We start from the raw sequence: 16289 nt of genomic DNA, 5'->3' as shown, positions 1-16289 counted from the left end.
GCAGAGAAAAGTGAGATTTCTGAGGCCAAGATAAACCGAAACGAGCCAGTTTGATAGCAGAGTAAAGAGAACTGGGTGGGATCTGGCAGATGGCTTGAGAGAGAGAGGTGGGGCCTTCGGGACAGAGGAAATACCGGTATGTGCAGAAGCAGCCGGAGGGACTCGGGGAGCAGATGGATCAGGCACTTCCACAGCCCTACTGTTAGGCGCTAAACTTTAGAGTAGCTTATATATTACAAGCAAGAAGGCCTAAGTTTGACATTTGAGGCTGATCAAAGTCATAAGTAGGTTATCAGATACTATGGCAGAAAGGCCATGAGGTTTGTTTCTTTTTGAGACAGGGTCTCATGTAGCCCAGGAATCCTGGCACATGTCAAATGGTCAAGCGTGGCCTTGAACTACAGGGACCACTACCTCCTGAGTACTACAATAAGCTACTTTGGAAGCACAGCTCTGACTGATTCTCCTTAGACCGTGACCTACTAGATTAAATCCAGTACCACTCCTCGGTACAGTGACTTGGACAGACGAAAGGGAAAGGACCAGGGAAACAAGCACCTGCTCATGCTAGGACCAGAGCCAAGCCAGCTCCCTTCTCTTCTCCAGACCTGCTGCTCTTCTTGGTCCTCCTGTAAAGCTGGGCGTGGTGACATAAACCTGCAGTCCTTGCTAGCATTTGGCAGGTGGAGGTGTTCAAGGTCAGCCTCTGCTACATAGCAAGTTCGAGGCCAGCCTAGGTGACATGAGATTGTGAGGCAGAAAACGAAAATAAACAGAAGATGAGGCTCTTGTGATTTGGGCCCCATAGAAGTCTGGTTTAAGGACTGGCAGGAGATTTTGGCAGAAAAGTCAAGCTAAAAGTCAAGAAAAGTCAGCAGGTCTGAGACCCCGTTAGCAGACAGCGTGGTCAAATAGAACAGGTCTCTTAGTGGATGGAGTATGGGCATGAGGATAGACCCAGAATGTACTTGGAACGACCTTTCGTCGTTGTATTGTGTGGAATATTTTAGGGAGAGTATGCAGTCCATCTGCATGAGAAGCAGTAAACCCAGACTGCCTGCAGCCCGGAAGCAGCGTTAGTTGTACTGATGTCATCACAAGAGCTGTGGCTTCTTATTTTGTGCCTTATGTGTCTTGACCCCAAAAACCTAGAAAGGAGTTTGTTTATTTGTTTGTTTGTTTGTTTGTTTGTTCTGCATCTGACCTGCTGTTTTTGCCTCCTGGCTGTTTGCTTTCAGCATTTGGTTGGGGCAGAGTGTCTTGAACGTCTCCCTGAAAAGCCACATCTGTTATCACTCCACTGCCTGTGGGCCTGTTCCCTATCTGACTTGAGTCATTTGGGCTGTCTTTTTGTAATTCTTCTGTCTTACAACTTTGTTTTTCTCCCTCTCCAGGCGACAGCCCTGTACCACATCTGAAATTTTCCATTTTTGTTGGGTGCTTTTTATATACGCAAAAGGTAAGAGTAACGTGTATTTGGGCAGGAATTAGCTAGCTGTCTTTTTTCTTTTAGTGCTGATTTTATCTGCTCATTATGAATTGGGAAGAAAGCCTCACTTTTCGCAGGAGGCACGTTACTGCCTTTACGGTTTCACGTCTCCTCGTGTTAAATGGCACACCCCTGGTGTTATTCTTGTCCACATCTCTTTGACGTGAAGCTATTCTTCTGAGCTGTGGACAGAACCACCACATGCTGCATTAGTTTACATGTGGGGCTCTGCTCTTCATAAGCTGTGCCTGATTCACCGAGTGGGACTGAAGGCCTTAGGTCTGATGTCATTCTGAATGTCTTCAGGTAACAAATGTGACTAAACTTAATCAGATCCCTAGAATCTCTTTCTCTCCTCTATTTCATTCCATTACCCTATGCATTGTGCTGGAGTCCACCTCTATGCCTTTGGTGTGCTCTGTATAGGGACAATGTTTACCAGTCTAAAGGAGAAGGCACAATGACACACGTTAGGTTTATCTCTGTAGACTGTGCATGCTGCTGCCACTGAGACAGTTCAAAGAGACACGAAGTGTCAGAACTGGGAGGAGCTGCAAGCATACTGGGGTATGGGGGTTATGCAGGATACCTCCTAATTCCTGCAACCAAAGATGGTTCTATCCGCTGAATGCTATGATTCTTGCTATACATACCTACATAAAGTCTAATTTGTACATCAAGCACAGTAAGAGATAATAAGAACAGAGCGGTTATGGAAGTGTACTAGTATGTTATGTAAATTATGTCTCTATACATTACCTTATTGTACTCTAAGTCTTAGCAGCATTGGCGTACGACTCTTTTAAGGATTTTGTTTTCCGTGCACGTGCATTTACCTGCATGTCTGTCTGTCACTATATGCATGCAGTACCAGAGGAGGTCAGAAGGGGGCATCAGATATTCTGGACCTAGAGTTCAGTTGCTTGTGATTCTCCAAGAGGTCGCTGGGAATTCAACCCTGGTCTCTCTGGAAGAGCAACCAGTGCTCTTAACCACTCAGCCATCTCTCCACTTAATGGAAACACCTCCACCTTCCGGCTTTTCTCTGGCAAGCTGCCGTACTGCCTGAGGGTCATTACTAAGTAGAATACACATTGCTTGAGTAAACTCTCTGCTGTGTGGACACAGTAGACCCACCAACCGCAGGAACAGCTAGTTGACTTGTGGACACATGGCATATTCAGCTTGGACATGCTGGACACAGTGAGGACAGTGCTGTCCTCGGAGCTGGGCAGAACAAGGACACATGCAATTGGAAATGTAGTTTTTATTTGTGTGAGGCTAACTCTTTAGGCCACTCTGACCTAGAGTTTGTGACCCTCCTGCCCCAGTTTCCCTAGTACTTGGATGACAGGGTTCCCTGCCTAACTGAGGATTATTTCTTAAATTTTCTATTTGATATTTTTGGTCTGTTAATCAAAGGTAACAGAAACCATAAAAATAAGGCCATGGATAAGGGAAAATTACTGTGTAAGCGATTGCCTTTATCAGATCGACTATCACAACAGACTCATTTCAAGATTAGGCAACTAAAGCCAGACACTGTTAAGGTTACGTTTGCAGACAGTTAACTAGCATAAGTCTCCTCTGAGAGGCTCCATCCAGCAGCTGACCAAACAGATGCAGAGACCCACAGCCAAAGGCTGAGCTCAGGGAGTACTGTGGAAGAGTTGGGGGAAGGACTGAGGGACCCTGAGGGACAGGGACTCCACAAGAAGGCCAACAGAGTCAACTCACCTGGACCTTGGGGCTCCCAGAAACTGAACCACCAACCAGAGAACATGTACGGGCTGCCTCCCCACCACACCACCACATATGTAGGAGATGTACAGCTTGGTCCTGTGGGTCTCCCAACAACTGGAGATGGGACTCTCCCTAACTCTATTGCCTGCCCATGGATCCTGTTCCCCTAACTGGGCTGCCTTGCCTGACCTCAGTGGGAGAGGATATACCCAGTTCTGCAGTTACTTGATGTGAGTTGGTACCCAGGGGAGCCTCCCTCTTCTCAGAGAAGGGGAGGGGGGAGGAGACAGGCTGTTTAAGGGGGCCTGGGAGGAAAGAGGGGACTGTGATCAAGATATAAAGTGAATAAATAAATTAATAGAAAAAATAAAAGAATAATGTAAGGATTTGAACTCAGCTCTCATGTCTTTCCAGTTGAGGCTGAACACGAAGGTGTGGCCTCTAGGAGTATTTGTAATTTCGGCTGGTCCTCTCTAAGGCACAGAGGAGTCTGCCATCGTTATCTGAGCTGTGTGCCCAGTGGAAGGAAGAGTTTTTGTGAGCTTCTGAGTTATGCTTTTCATAACAATGACACTGGCAGCCTTCAGTGCAATCAGAAGTGACAGACGTGGCCCAGTGGTGGACGGCTTGTCCAACCCACACAAGAGACCCTGTATTCAATCGTGAGCCACAAATATTTGGTTCTTTTTTTTCCGGAGCTGGGGACCGAACCCAGGGCCTTGCGCTTCCTAGGCAAGCGCTCTACCACTGAGCTAAATCCCCAACCCCGTGAGCCACAAATATTAAATAAACGTGGTATAAGCCAGTGACAAGATAAAAGCTTGGGCTTCTCTGTGAAGGCTGCCATAGTAGCTTATGTGACTGGAATTACATCCGATGGTAATTCTTCGATCTATTGGATAACTGTGTGGCTACCAGGATTTCAATCTGTTTTGTGTGTGCTTAGCAAATGTTTTTTGCTAGTGTAATAGTGGCAGAGTCTCACATCCCCAGTAATAAGCTTATTCTCTGTCTCTATTTGTTGATTTGGCATGGCAAGTGACAAGTGTGAGCTGTCACAGGGAGGGCTTTTTGAGCAGAAGACTACTTCCTGTTTTCATAAAACAGGAAATGATTTTCCTGGACAAGAAGGCCAAACTAGAGGTTGAGTCTTGCTGCCATCTGTTGATTAAATGGTAAAGTGGTTTGAGAGTATGGACCCTTTGTAAGGTCATGGTTTGCGATGGCAAAGACGCCCTGTTGGGACTTTCCTGAGCTTCATTTACAACTCCACCCCTAGGGGCACTCCAGCCTGCAGTTAGGAGTCATGTGGGGACACGTTCTGGCCGGCCAGTGATGGCTTAGAAGCTTGAAAACAGGAAGTGTGGCTTCCTGCTTTATGTACAGTAGGGGTAGACTGTTAATATTTGACCTTTTATAGCGGAGGCAAGCAAATTAGCTTGGTTGCACCAATGCAGAATTTACTCTCTCAATAATTATCTGCTTTTCTGGCAGCAGCAGATTTATTTTATTTATTTATTTATTTATTTACTTACTTACTTACTTACTTACTTACTTACTTATTTTGGTTCAACCTATGCCCCAAAGCAAAAGCTAAGGTAGGTGGTAACTTTCTTTGGAAGGAAGCAAATGGGGAAAGTCTGATACAGAGCCAGTCGAGAGGAAGGAAAGCTTGGGTGCTGGATGCGTTCGGGTAGGCACAGTGTGTGAAAGTGTGGTGTGTGCTTTGGGACCTACACTGTGTGAAGATGTTGAGATGTGACAGTGGCTCTTCAGACAGATGCTGGCTGGCAATTAAACGGAGCAGTTCAGCATCCTTCATAATCAGCTCTGTAGGAAGAGCATTCCTGCAGGCGTGAGCTTCCTTCCTTCCTTCCTCCCTCCCTCCCTCCCTCCCTTCCTTCCTTCCTTCCTTCCTTTCTTGCTAAAAGCATGGTCGTTATCCTTGGGGCAGTAGTAGCTTTTGAAGTCGGATGTCTGTATCTGTATTCCATCGGATTAATGTGAATGACCTTTTACTGCTATGTAGGAAAGTATTTTAAAATGTTACCATTAGTGCTCTAATGAAAGGCTCTCTTCTCTTTAGATTACAGATATGAGGAAAATCATATACGGATCATTTTTCTAGTGGTTAACCTCTAAATATTTCTAGCTATTTTCACTGCTGAAACACTTTTTTATGTAAAATGATTTGTTACAGTTTGAGAGAGTTGGTAAAATTCTGTATTCGAGTTCAGAATTCCAAGGATTCGACCAATAATTATTAAAGTTTTAGTTCACTACTAGCTACTCAATGGTAGCCTATTGAATGCATATTGAATTTAAGTGAAGTTTCATCTTCATTAAATTCTTAGACATACCTTATCAGTGTCCTAAATGTAAATTTGCCAAGACGCAGTGTCATTCTTGAACCTACTTGCTACAGTGGTGTGTGGTGTCCTTACAGCTACAGGAAGCAGTCGTTTTTAAAACACCGTGCAGTGGACGCTGTTTAACTGTTCCTTTTACAACCCTGCAGGAAACTTCCCCATGATCAGTGATGATCTGGTCAATTCCTACCATCTTCTGCTGTGTGCACTAGATTTAGTTTATGGAAATGCCCTACAATGCTCTAACCGGAAAGAACTTGTGAACCCTAATTTTAAAGGTAAGTTTATTGACAGCACATGTTTCTGTCTGGTTTTTACCCATAGGAATGGACGAAGGTTTGCTAGGCTCAGAGAGCATGAGTATTCGAGAGCCTGAGCGTACGGAGTGCACATACTGAAGTCAGCATCTCCAGACATCTTTTAAATGTTTCGTTTTATTTTATGTGTATGGGTGTTTTGTCTGCATGTGTGTTTGTATACCACATGTGTGCCTGGTGTTCTCACAGGCCAGAAGAAGAGTGTCAAATCCCATGGAACAGGGCTTATGGATGGCCATGAGCTATGTGGGTGCTGGGAATCAAACCTAGGTGCCCTGGAGGAGCAGCTGTGCTCTTAACTAGTGAGTTATCTCTCCAGGGCCCACCCCACCCCACCTCTACAAAACAAGCAAATGTCCCCAAATTTAGTTTTAAATGGTTACTTTAGAGGTTTTTGGAAAATATATAGAAAAAGAGAAGAACTTAGAAACTCTGTACAAGGGTAGCTCTAAAGCCATGCTGGTGTTTTTGCTGTTGGCACGTTTGTTGCTTAACGCACTCCAAGTAGCAACAAAGAATTGACTAAAAGAACCACATTTTACTTCTTTTGCTACAGAAAAAATAAAATTCTAAAACAACAAGAACTTTGCTCTCGAGGTGACCAGTATGAGAATCACAGTCATTTTGGCTGTACGTGTACTATACTTTAAGTTATGTGATTTCTGTAAGCCATACGTGTGAATACTGAGAGTGCATAGACTAGTCTACATTTCTGACTCTGCGTGAAGAACCCCGTGGAGAATTCTGATCGTCAGTCAGGTTCCAATGAGAACTTCAACGTTCCCATCAGGGTTGATTTAAACATGTGTGGAGTACATGTGTTGGTACAATTGCCTGTGACTCAAACGGTGGGACATGTTGGCCTGAGAGGGAGCTTGTGACAGACTGCTTGGCTGGCGCCAAGTCTAATCTTCAGGACTGTAGACCAAACAAGAGAGCAGAAAAATAAAGTTTTAGATTTCACCAAAGAATTGTTGGTTCTGCACGTTCATCTAATAAAGATGGTGTAGATAATCCAAAATTCAAAAGATGAAACGCTAAATCCTGGCCAAGGGTTTTAGACAGGGAGCCCTTGACCTCTGCCCCATTCTTCTTCATTCTGTCCTCTTACCTTTTGTTCTGGGGACTGAACACATGGTACCCTGTCCTGTGCCACATCTGTGGCTTCCAACTGATATTTTTATTTGTTCTGTTTCTGTTTCCTTTCATTCTCTTTGATTTTTTTAAATGTTCTTATGAAAGAGCACACTATAAATTACTATAAGTATGTCTAATATGATCAAGTCAAAGTTGATCATCTGTGAGCTGTGTCTTTTTAAAAACTGTCACGTTTTAATGTAGGCAGAAGGGGAAGGCCTGGGCTGTACAGTATACATGTACAGGTGAGAGGACGCTTGGGGACTCTGCCCTCTCCTTCACAGGGTGAGTCTTAGAGATCAAACAGGTTGTCAGGCTTGGAAGCAGATGTGTCCACCTGCTGAGCCCTCTCAGCAGACAGAGATGGGTAATGCTTGCCTGTTTGTTTGAGGCAGGGTTTCTGCAGCTCTGCTCGTTGTGGAACTCGCTATGACTCATCTTTTGAGTCGTGATACACTTTCCCTCCACCACAATTTTAAAAGATATTTACTTAATTTATAGTGTATGCAGTCCTTTCTCTATGTGAGATGGGACCTTATGGCTCAGGCCATCCTAATTCATGACAGTCCTCCTGAGCACTGGGCTGTAGGTTGAGGAAGTGTGAGCCTCTTGGTTTGTGTGTATCAGGGATGCTGCATGCCCATCTCCCACTCTATCTCTCGCCATCTTCTGAGTTATATGTAAACTAGTTACACGTTCGATCGTATCCTGAGCAGACTAACATGTGTGTTTCAGTGTATTGAATGCTAGCTAGTTGGTGCTGACCAGTGACTCCATTTTGTGACTTTATACATGTAGGCGTGTCCGAGGACGGCCACCCCAGGGACTCTCACCCGTCCTCTGATCCACCGTGTGTCATTGAGAAGCTCTGCTCCTTACACGACGGCCTAGTGCTGGAGGCAAAGGGGATAAAGCAGCATTTCTGGAAACCCTACATTAGGAAGCTTTTTGAAAAGAAGGTCCGTACATAACGGCACAGCGCTGTTTTCTAACGGCACACGGTTGTTGTTCTCAGGTTAAAGACTTGGCCGCATGTAACCTAGGGACCTTCCTTTTCATCGTAGCTCCTCAGGGGGAAGGAAGAAAATCTCACTGGCTTCCTGGAGCCCGGGAACTTCGCAGAGAGCTTGTGAGTACTTATGCTGCAGTGTTTTTGAGACAGGGTTTCGATCTGCAGTCCTGGCTGTTCTGGAATTTGCTCTGTAGACCAGGTTGGGCTCCAGCTCAGAGATGCACCTGCCTCTGCCTCCCCAGGCCTGGCTTGCTCTGGTAATTCAAGTTCCCTGTGAGGTGACCGAGTGCTCAGTGTTTGTACTGTTCGTACTCGGGACATTTTTAATGCTTTAGGGTAGAACTCATAAAACCCACAACAGGTCTGGAAACTTCTATAAGTGCGTCTTTAAGCTGAGTGAAACTTGTTTTTGTTCTGCTCAAAGTTTTTATTACTCAAGAATTTGGATTATAAATTTCAAAATTAAGAAATGCTCTTGTGGGCTGGAGAGATGGCTCAGAGGTTAGGAGCCCTGACTGCTCTTCCAGAGGACCTGAGTTCAATTCCCAGCAACCACATGGTGGCTCACAACCATCTGTAATGGGATCTGATGCCCTCTGCTGGTGTGTCTGAAGACAGCTGCAGTGTACTCATATATATAAAATAAATAGATATTTTTTCAAAAGAAGACGAAAGAGATTATGCTTTTGCACCTAGCCATCAGGACACACGGCACTTGGGACATGTGGCAGGGTGACTGTGAGGTGGAGGCTATTTCGTCTGAAAAGAAAAAGTTAAGAAAAGGGAAAGAAGACATGTAGTTGGCTCTTTAGAGGTGATAGATGTGGCCATACCTGGTCTTTCGAGGTCCAAGAGCGGCTGAGGAGGGTCCTGCTTCATCTACCAGTTGCATGTCACTCAGGACCACAACTGTCACTCAGGACCACAGCTGTCACTCAGGACCACAGCTGTCACTCAGGACCACAGCTGTCACTCAGGACCACAGCTGTTTCTTCTTCAGTTTAGCATGTCGAATGATTATTAATTATTATTAGTGTAATTATTATCAGCCTATTAGAGGCAGGTTTGCTTAGCTCCTACCTTGACGCACTGTTGAAAATATATTCAGTGTGTGCCCGTCACACAGATTAAAAGCAAGCTACTTCTTCTCTTCAGTTTTTGTAACGAGCAATTGTTCTACAGAAATAAATGCCTTTGAGACATTTACCAGGTCTTGTAGTAAACTGCCGAGTGGTCTGGCACACAAGCTGAAGGCGGTCCTGTTTCTCCACAGTAAGGCTGTTAATAAGGCGTATGAAGAATACGTGTTAGCCACTGGGAGTCTGGATGAGCGGATATTTCTTGGCGAGGATGCGGAGGAGGAAGTTGGAACTCTCTCACGGTGTGTAAGTGCTGCCTCGGGCACAGAGAGTGCCGAACGAACGCAGATGAGAGACATCTTGCAGCAGCATCTTGACAAGGTGGGTCAAGCCAAGCAGACAATAGCTGAGCCTTGTGTGATGTACTGACCATGTTTCCAAGTACTGGGAGAGATAGGGCTGGGGTGAGAGGAAAACGGGTTTCTGTTGTCTTTTCATAATCCCGTTTGTATTTATGTTTTAAATGTTTAAAAGAAAACTCAGGTTATCGTGCTGATTTATTTTTCATTTAGTACCAACTTTCAAAGGTTTTAGTTAGGTCTGAAAAGAAAACTGACTGTTTATCTAAACAGATGCACCCTGCTGGTAGTCTTTACTTTTGAAAAACTGGGCTGTAGTGTATTCTCTGCATAGTGGTCACGGAGACATTTAGAAAATATTAATTAACCCTAATTACAGCCTGTGGATCTACAGCCAATCTTTAAGAAAATTCTGTTGCTCCCCAGCTCCGAAAAAAAAAAGAACCAAAAAAAAAAAAAAAAAAAGAAAATTCTGTTGCACTGAAACCAATTTTTAGGCTGATGGAGACCAGTAATTCTGATTTTCACTTCCCTGTATCTGAGAAGCTTTGAACGTGACACTAGCCTTTCTCTTCTCTCTCCTCTCTTCTCCTCTCTCTCCTCTCTTCTCTCTCCTCTCCTCTCCCTCCCTCTCTCCCTCCCTTTCTTTTCTTTCTTAACACAGGGATCTCATAACGCATCTCAGGTAAACCTCAAATTTATAGCAATCATGCCTCAGCTCCCCAAGTGATGTGGTTATAGGCAGGATTCACCACCCTCACCACCAGCCCAAAACCTTTGCCCTTACCCTTAAAGTAATAGCCCAGCACACCCCATCCTCAGGACTTTTCTCTGACTCCACTGTCACTGCTCTCTTAGGATGATGCTGTAGGTAAAATTGAACTGTTCTGTCCTTCTCCATTAGAGCACAAGCTTCAGGAGGGCCGGAGCTCGCCATGTAGTAGTTATCCCTAATACTTTACTGTTGATATTCATCAGGAGGGAAGAGTGAGCCTGGGGTGGATTTAAAGTGACAGTTATTAGCACACGGCATTCGAGATGTCTCTCGGGGATCCTAGCTGACCGGCTGGGCAGTTTAGAATGTATCACTGGGGCTCCTGGGAGAGGCTGGAGCTGTGGTTGCCTGTTCTGGAGTCATGGGGGTCTGGATGGTTAAGATCACGAAACGAAGGTTGCTGGCACTGAGAATGAATATCCAAGCAGTGGTTCTCAACCCGTGGGTCGAGACCCCCTTGACAAACCTCCACCTCCAAAAATATTTATGAATTTAAGTTGTGAAGTAGCGGTGAAGTAATTTTATGATGGAGGCTGCCACAACTAGAGGAGGTAACTGTATTAAAGGGTCACACGTAGCAGTAGGAAGGTTGAGAACCACTCATCTAAAGGCAGAGTTCTGAGGCTTACCAAACCCTGTCTCTGCTGGGAGAACGGCTCTCCTGGGTATTTGTTGCTGTTGTGGTTTTGGGTTTTTGAGACAGGATCTCTCTATACCCCAGTCTGTCCTGGAAATAAATCTCTAAATGGACCAGGCTTGCAGAGATCCACCTGCCTCTGCCTTTGATGCTGGGATTAAAGGTGTGTACCACCACAGCACCTGGCCTGGTATTTTATACCAGAGTTAAAGGAACGTACCCACTAAGTGACACTATGCAGGGAACTGTGACGCTCGGCCCTTTACCAACATGGGAAGCCCCGTGCTGACTTGAAGACTTTGAGCAGGAAGCTATGGCCGTCACACTTCATTTCTATGAGACCAATGCTGCTTGTGGGTGGGACTGTTTTATGTGTTTCTGGCTGCTAGGGTTCTCCATGTGCACCGGGACATTTTTGTTTCCCAGTACAGGGAGGTAGTACTTCCCACACAGGGGGAGTGGGCGCCACAGGAAGCGAAGACAGCAGCGACACTTTGATGGGGCCTGATTCACCCAGGCCATTTGTGGCCGTCAGTGTGTACTTTCCCTGAAGCAGACTGAAGGTCATGGCTCTGCTGTTGTTCAAGACACACAGGGCACACATTTACTTCCGTCTAGTAAACACCTTGTAAAAACACAGTCTCTGTGTCCTGAGATTGAACAATTTGTTCTACTATTGAGTAAACTCTTTTCTGAGCGTTTTTGAAAGTCTACGATGAGTACATTCGGCGCCCAAGGATGGTTGCTGGATTTTGACGATTAAAAATGCTCCAAGCTAGCTTAACCTTTCAGTTTCTTTGAACAGTTGGAAAAGCTGATTTCCCAGTGAGTGCACTCATGCTTAAACTCTTTGACACAAGGTCACATGTTTTTCATCTGCGTTTTGAAGGATGTTGGCTAGCTTGCTCCTCTGAAGGCCTGTCTTCTGGAGAAAAACTGTCGTGGATGGAATGAAAGCCAGGGGAGAGGGAGGAGGACTGGCCCCATACCAGATTGTCTTTCTGTTTATTCTTTTTGAAATGTTGACTGTCTGAATTACATTGACTCATCCGTTCTTGTTTAGGCCAGATCTAAGCCATTGCTTTCATGTGTCCCTCCATGAGTGTCTGTCAGTCTGCAGCAGTGGATCATGTGTCCCTCCGTGAGTGTCTGTCAGTCTGCAGCAGTGAACGGAGACTGTGGAGTGTGTCAGCATAGGGAGTGGTGTTCGTAATGTTTTCAAGTGTGAGCTCCCTGAAGGAGCATGGTAGAGAGACAGAGCTCTTGTGAGTGAGAGAGTGAGGGAGAGAGAGCATTTGCACTGCCTCTATGCTCTGCCCCATCCTGACACACTCCTAACCTTGACAGCAGAGAACTTTTAGAGAACTGCCTGGAGTATGCATTGTTCTTTCACACATCTCTGAATTAACGGAATCTTTGAGTGGAATTAGTTGAAATTCCCAGAATGGTGATGTTTGAGATGCTAACATATATGGAGAGAAACTCCAGTTGTCTTGAATTCCTATCTGTGGTGTAATTTAAAGAAACTCACTTGGTTTTCCCCCTCCAGTCTAAAACACTTAGAGTCTGCAACCCACTGACTGGCGTGCGGTATGTTCAGGAGAACAGCCCTTGTGTGACTCCCGTCTCCACAGCAACACACAGCCTGAACCGTCTTCACACCATGCTGGCCGGCCTCAGGAATGCACCCAGTGAGAAGCTAGAACAGATACTCAGGTCGGTTTTTAGTTTCATCTGTCTTCCAAGAGTTAGCTGTCAACCATTGTTCAACTTCTTACCTTAATTTTTCAGTATCAGTGCCTTATGCTACCCTTTAACAATCTTACATTAATTGTACAGTTAGTCTCGTCAGTCAGTAAAGGACGTGGCAGTATAAACTATATATGTGGGCTTGCATGGCGCTACCTGCTTGTAATCCTGTGACTCAGGAGGCTGAGACAGGAAGATCACACATCTGAGGATACTCTGGACCACAGAGTGAGACCCTGCTTCAAAAATTAAACAAATAAGCAAGTTTTAAGACTATATGTGAGTAGGAGACAGTGTTCTTGGCTCGGATGTGTTTAATGTGGCATAGGGACAGTAACTACAGTACACCCAGCTTGTCCACCTTGAAACGCAGTTCTGGTTGTCGAAGCAACTGTGAAGGAGCAGCGCGGGAGACCGGCGTGGATTGTGCCCGAGCCCTGCCTTCTTCCTTCCTAGGACACGGGAAGGGGAAGCTGGAAGAGCTGCAGTTTAAGGCCGTCCTCCACCACACAAGTCTGAGGCTGGCCTGGACTAAATAAAATCTTTTCTTAAAAAGCCCCCAAACCCAAACCACCAAGCAAAAAAAAAATGTGCTTACATGTAAGATAATTTTAAATAAATGAATTAATACAGCCAATGGATAAGACTCGCTATATAATAAAGATACTACGTAGTTACTACCAGTGAGGAAATTTTCATACTCAGGAACTGAAATGCTGAAATTCTGCCAGAAAATAAATAATAATTATTCTAATTGTCATAAGTCTGTTTTTAAAATTTTGTTTTAGAAGTTTTAGGGGGAGGTTGCTTGTTTCTTTGTCTTGCTTGTTTGAGACAGGTCTTGGCTATGCAGCCCTGGCCGGGCTGGAATTCACTGTGTAGAGCAAACAGGCTTTAGAACCTCTTGCCTCTGTCTCCTGAGAACTGTGATTCTGAACGTGTATGACGCCAAGCCAGGCTAAGCAGTTTTCCTAGCCAGAGATACTTGTCGTAACTGTCTAGAGGTCGAGCTCCTGAAACCTGATCACGGTAACACTTGACCGTACGGATACGTTACATCTCCACGTTCATATTAAAAATCCTCGAGCTGGGCAGTGCCGGCTCACACTTTTAATCCCAGCACTTGGGAGGCAGGGGCAGGTGGATCTCTGAATTTGAGGCCAGCCTGGTCTACAGAGTGAGTACTGGGACAGCCAGGGCTACACGGAGAAACCTTGTCTCGAAAAACAAAACAAACAAAAGAATTTCACACATAAATGAAAGTGAAAAAAAAAAAAAAAAAACCAAGCAAACAGCCAATGCTTTGCTTCTGTCCCCTCTTCTCCCACTCCTGTCCTGACTCCATCCACGACCACTGATGAAAGGAAGACTAGGAAAACTGTCTGTGTGCCAGGCCTCATGTAGCCCACACCAACCTCAACCTTCTAAGTAGCCATGGTGGACCTGCAGACCATCTGCTTCCCGTGAACTGTGACACGGATTTCTTATTACTCTTGCAGGAACTCAGCAAGCTAGCACAGCTGTAAGAGTGTGGTGGTACAGCAGCGGCTAAAGATAACCTCACACTGTCTTACTTCTAACCGTTTTAAAAGTTTAAGAAAGTGCTGTGTTGGTGGCGATGGGCAGATTGGTCTTCAATACGATTCTGAAGGGTGGCTCAATTTGAAAAGGCTTAGGATCAGTTCAGAGGGTCAGTCACCTGATTTCTGCGAGCTCTGGAAAAGCTCCTAACTTGGAAAGGACTCGTGTTAGTTCCTTTGCTCTCAGAGTCTGATTGGAATATCAATGACTTCTCAAGAATGTAATTTTTGTTTGTTTTGTGACGAGGACATCTATGACTCAGGCTAGCCTCCAACTACGGATACAGTGGAGGATGACCTTGACCTCTGAGATTCTCTCTGGGAAGAGAGATGGATCAGCTGGTCAAGTGCTTGCTGTCTATAAAAGCCTGGTTTTTCCCAAGCTTCCATGTAAAAAGCAGAATGTGCTAAAATAAGCTTGGGACCTCAGTGCTAGGGCAGTGACTGTGGCTCCTGGCGGCCTGCTGGTCAGCCATCTTGGCTTACTCAGTGGTCATCAGGTTCCCACGAGAAACCCCATTTTAGCAGTATGTACGTCTGCCGAGGAGTAACCTCTGAGGTTGATCCCCAACATCCACACCCACTTAAGCACACACTTGCACAGGACCCCTCATGTGTGTACCCACAAATATCTGAATACATACAAATACTCCCCACACAAAAAGTCAATGAAATAAACCTAATTTGGAGGAATAAAAAAAAAATGCCAGCATTGGCTTCTATGTGTCTGTAGTGTAGATCCTGTACCCCTTCATTCTAGATTTTTCTAGGAGTTCTTCCTGGATGTTTTGCTGCCCACTAGACAGTCACCTGAGGGCAGTGTGGTTGGTGTTAGTGACAGGATATATAAAGTTGTGGGGTTAGCCACGGCATCAAATGAGTCCCCAGAGCAGGTCTGCTAAGCACAGTGCAGTAAAGTGCACAGCTCCACACAGGAAGTAGGTCTGCCATTCCAAACAGTAATACCGCCATCCTTGAAAAGGGAGGATGGGATTTCCTTTATGTATCTGTAAGGTATATAGTATCTGTTCGAAGCATTTTATGTCAATGAAATGTATAGTTTTAACCATTGTGTCTCTGAGACCAGCTGGAACACTTACGGATACTTTTATATTACTTCTTAGGTCATGTTCCCGAGATCCGACTCGGGCTATCGCTGACAGGTTGAGAGAGATGTATGAAATATATTCTCAGCATTTCCAGCCAGACGAGAATGTTAGTAATTGTGCTAAAGGTAAGGTTGACCTGTTCTGACTGGCATCTGGCTAACGGAGTCAGGAAGACAAGGAAAGATGTAGAACTGTAAGCTAAAGGCTGCAGCGGAACTGCCCTTCATTTGTTTTTCCCTCTCAGTGTTTCTGGGCCCTTTTCAGAAACAGAAAGCTTAGTCTAACATCTTTATTATGTTGGACTTTTAGCACTTTTTTGGCAGGGTTTCTCTGTGTATCCCTGGCTGTCCTGGAACTCACTCTATACACACACACATACACACACACACACACACACACACACACACACACACACACACACACACACGTAAAAAAGAAAAGAAATAACTTCTCTTGAGGCCCCACCTCTTTTTTTTTTTTTTTCCAGAACTGAGGACCGAACCCAGGGCCTTGTGCTTGCTAGGCAAGCGCTCTACCACTGAGCTAAATCCCCAACCCCGAGGCCCCACCTCTTAAAGGTCTCCCCTACCTCCCAACAGAGCCACTGTTAGACACATAGGTCTTTGAAGAACTTCCAACACCAAGTCATAGCAGCATAGCATTGCTGTGTTCAAAAGGATAGAGTGTGTGCATTGAATGTGATGCTAAGTTCTTTATGTGCTGCTTCGATGGCAGCTTTAGGAAGTTCGAAGGATGTTACAGGAAAGACATTAGAGACATAGGGTGCACATTTATAATCCCAGTACTTGGGAGGCTGTGGTGGGACTAGTGGATGAGTGTTCAAGGCCAGCCTGGGCCAGAGTGAGCCTCTAGCTCACAGAAAAGGGGATAAAAGGAATATGGAAAAATTGTAGGGATGATTGAAACATCAACT

General features: G+C 45.1%; 1 protein-coding gene across 6 annotated transcripts in view; it reads left to right on the top strand.

Annotated features, from left to right (window-relative positions):
* Nucleotides 1–16289, top strand: part of Rbl2 (RB transcriptional corepressor like 2) — a 46740-nt gene that overhangs the window by 6743 nt on the left and 23708 nt on the right. For 3 of the 6 annotated variants that reach the window (XM_087595239.1, NM_031094.2, XM_087595240.1), the window contains 7 exon segments: nt 1395–1459; nt 5751–5879; nt 7854–8014; nt 8120–8184; nt 9341–9527; nt 12467–12633; nt 15371–15480. In XM_087595239.1, the coding sequence (XP_087451365.1) occupies nt 1395–1459; nt 5751–5879; nt 7854–8014; nt 8120–8184; nt 9341–9527; nt 12467–12633; nt 15371–15480 (884 nt within the window). 6 annotated transcript variants of the gene reach the window in all.

The sequence above is a fragment of the Rattus norvegicus genome, chromosome 19 (genome assembly GCF_021556685.1).
Source record: "Rattus norvegicus strain SHRSP/BbbUtx chromosome 19, alternate assembly SHRSP_T2T, whole genome shotgun sequence".
In the NCBI taxonomy this organism is placed as follows: Eukaryota; Metazoa; Chordata; class Mammalia; order Rodentia; family Muridae; genus Rattus; species Rattus norvegicus.
Note: the sequence above shows the minus strand (reverse complement) of the source record. Positions and strands in the feature narration are given on the sequence as shown.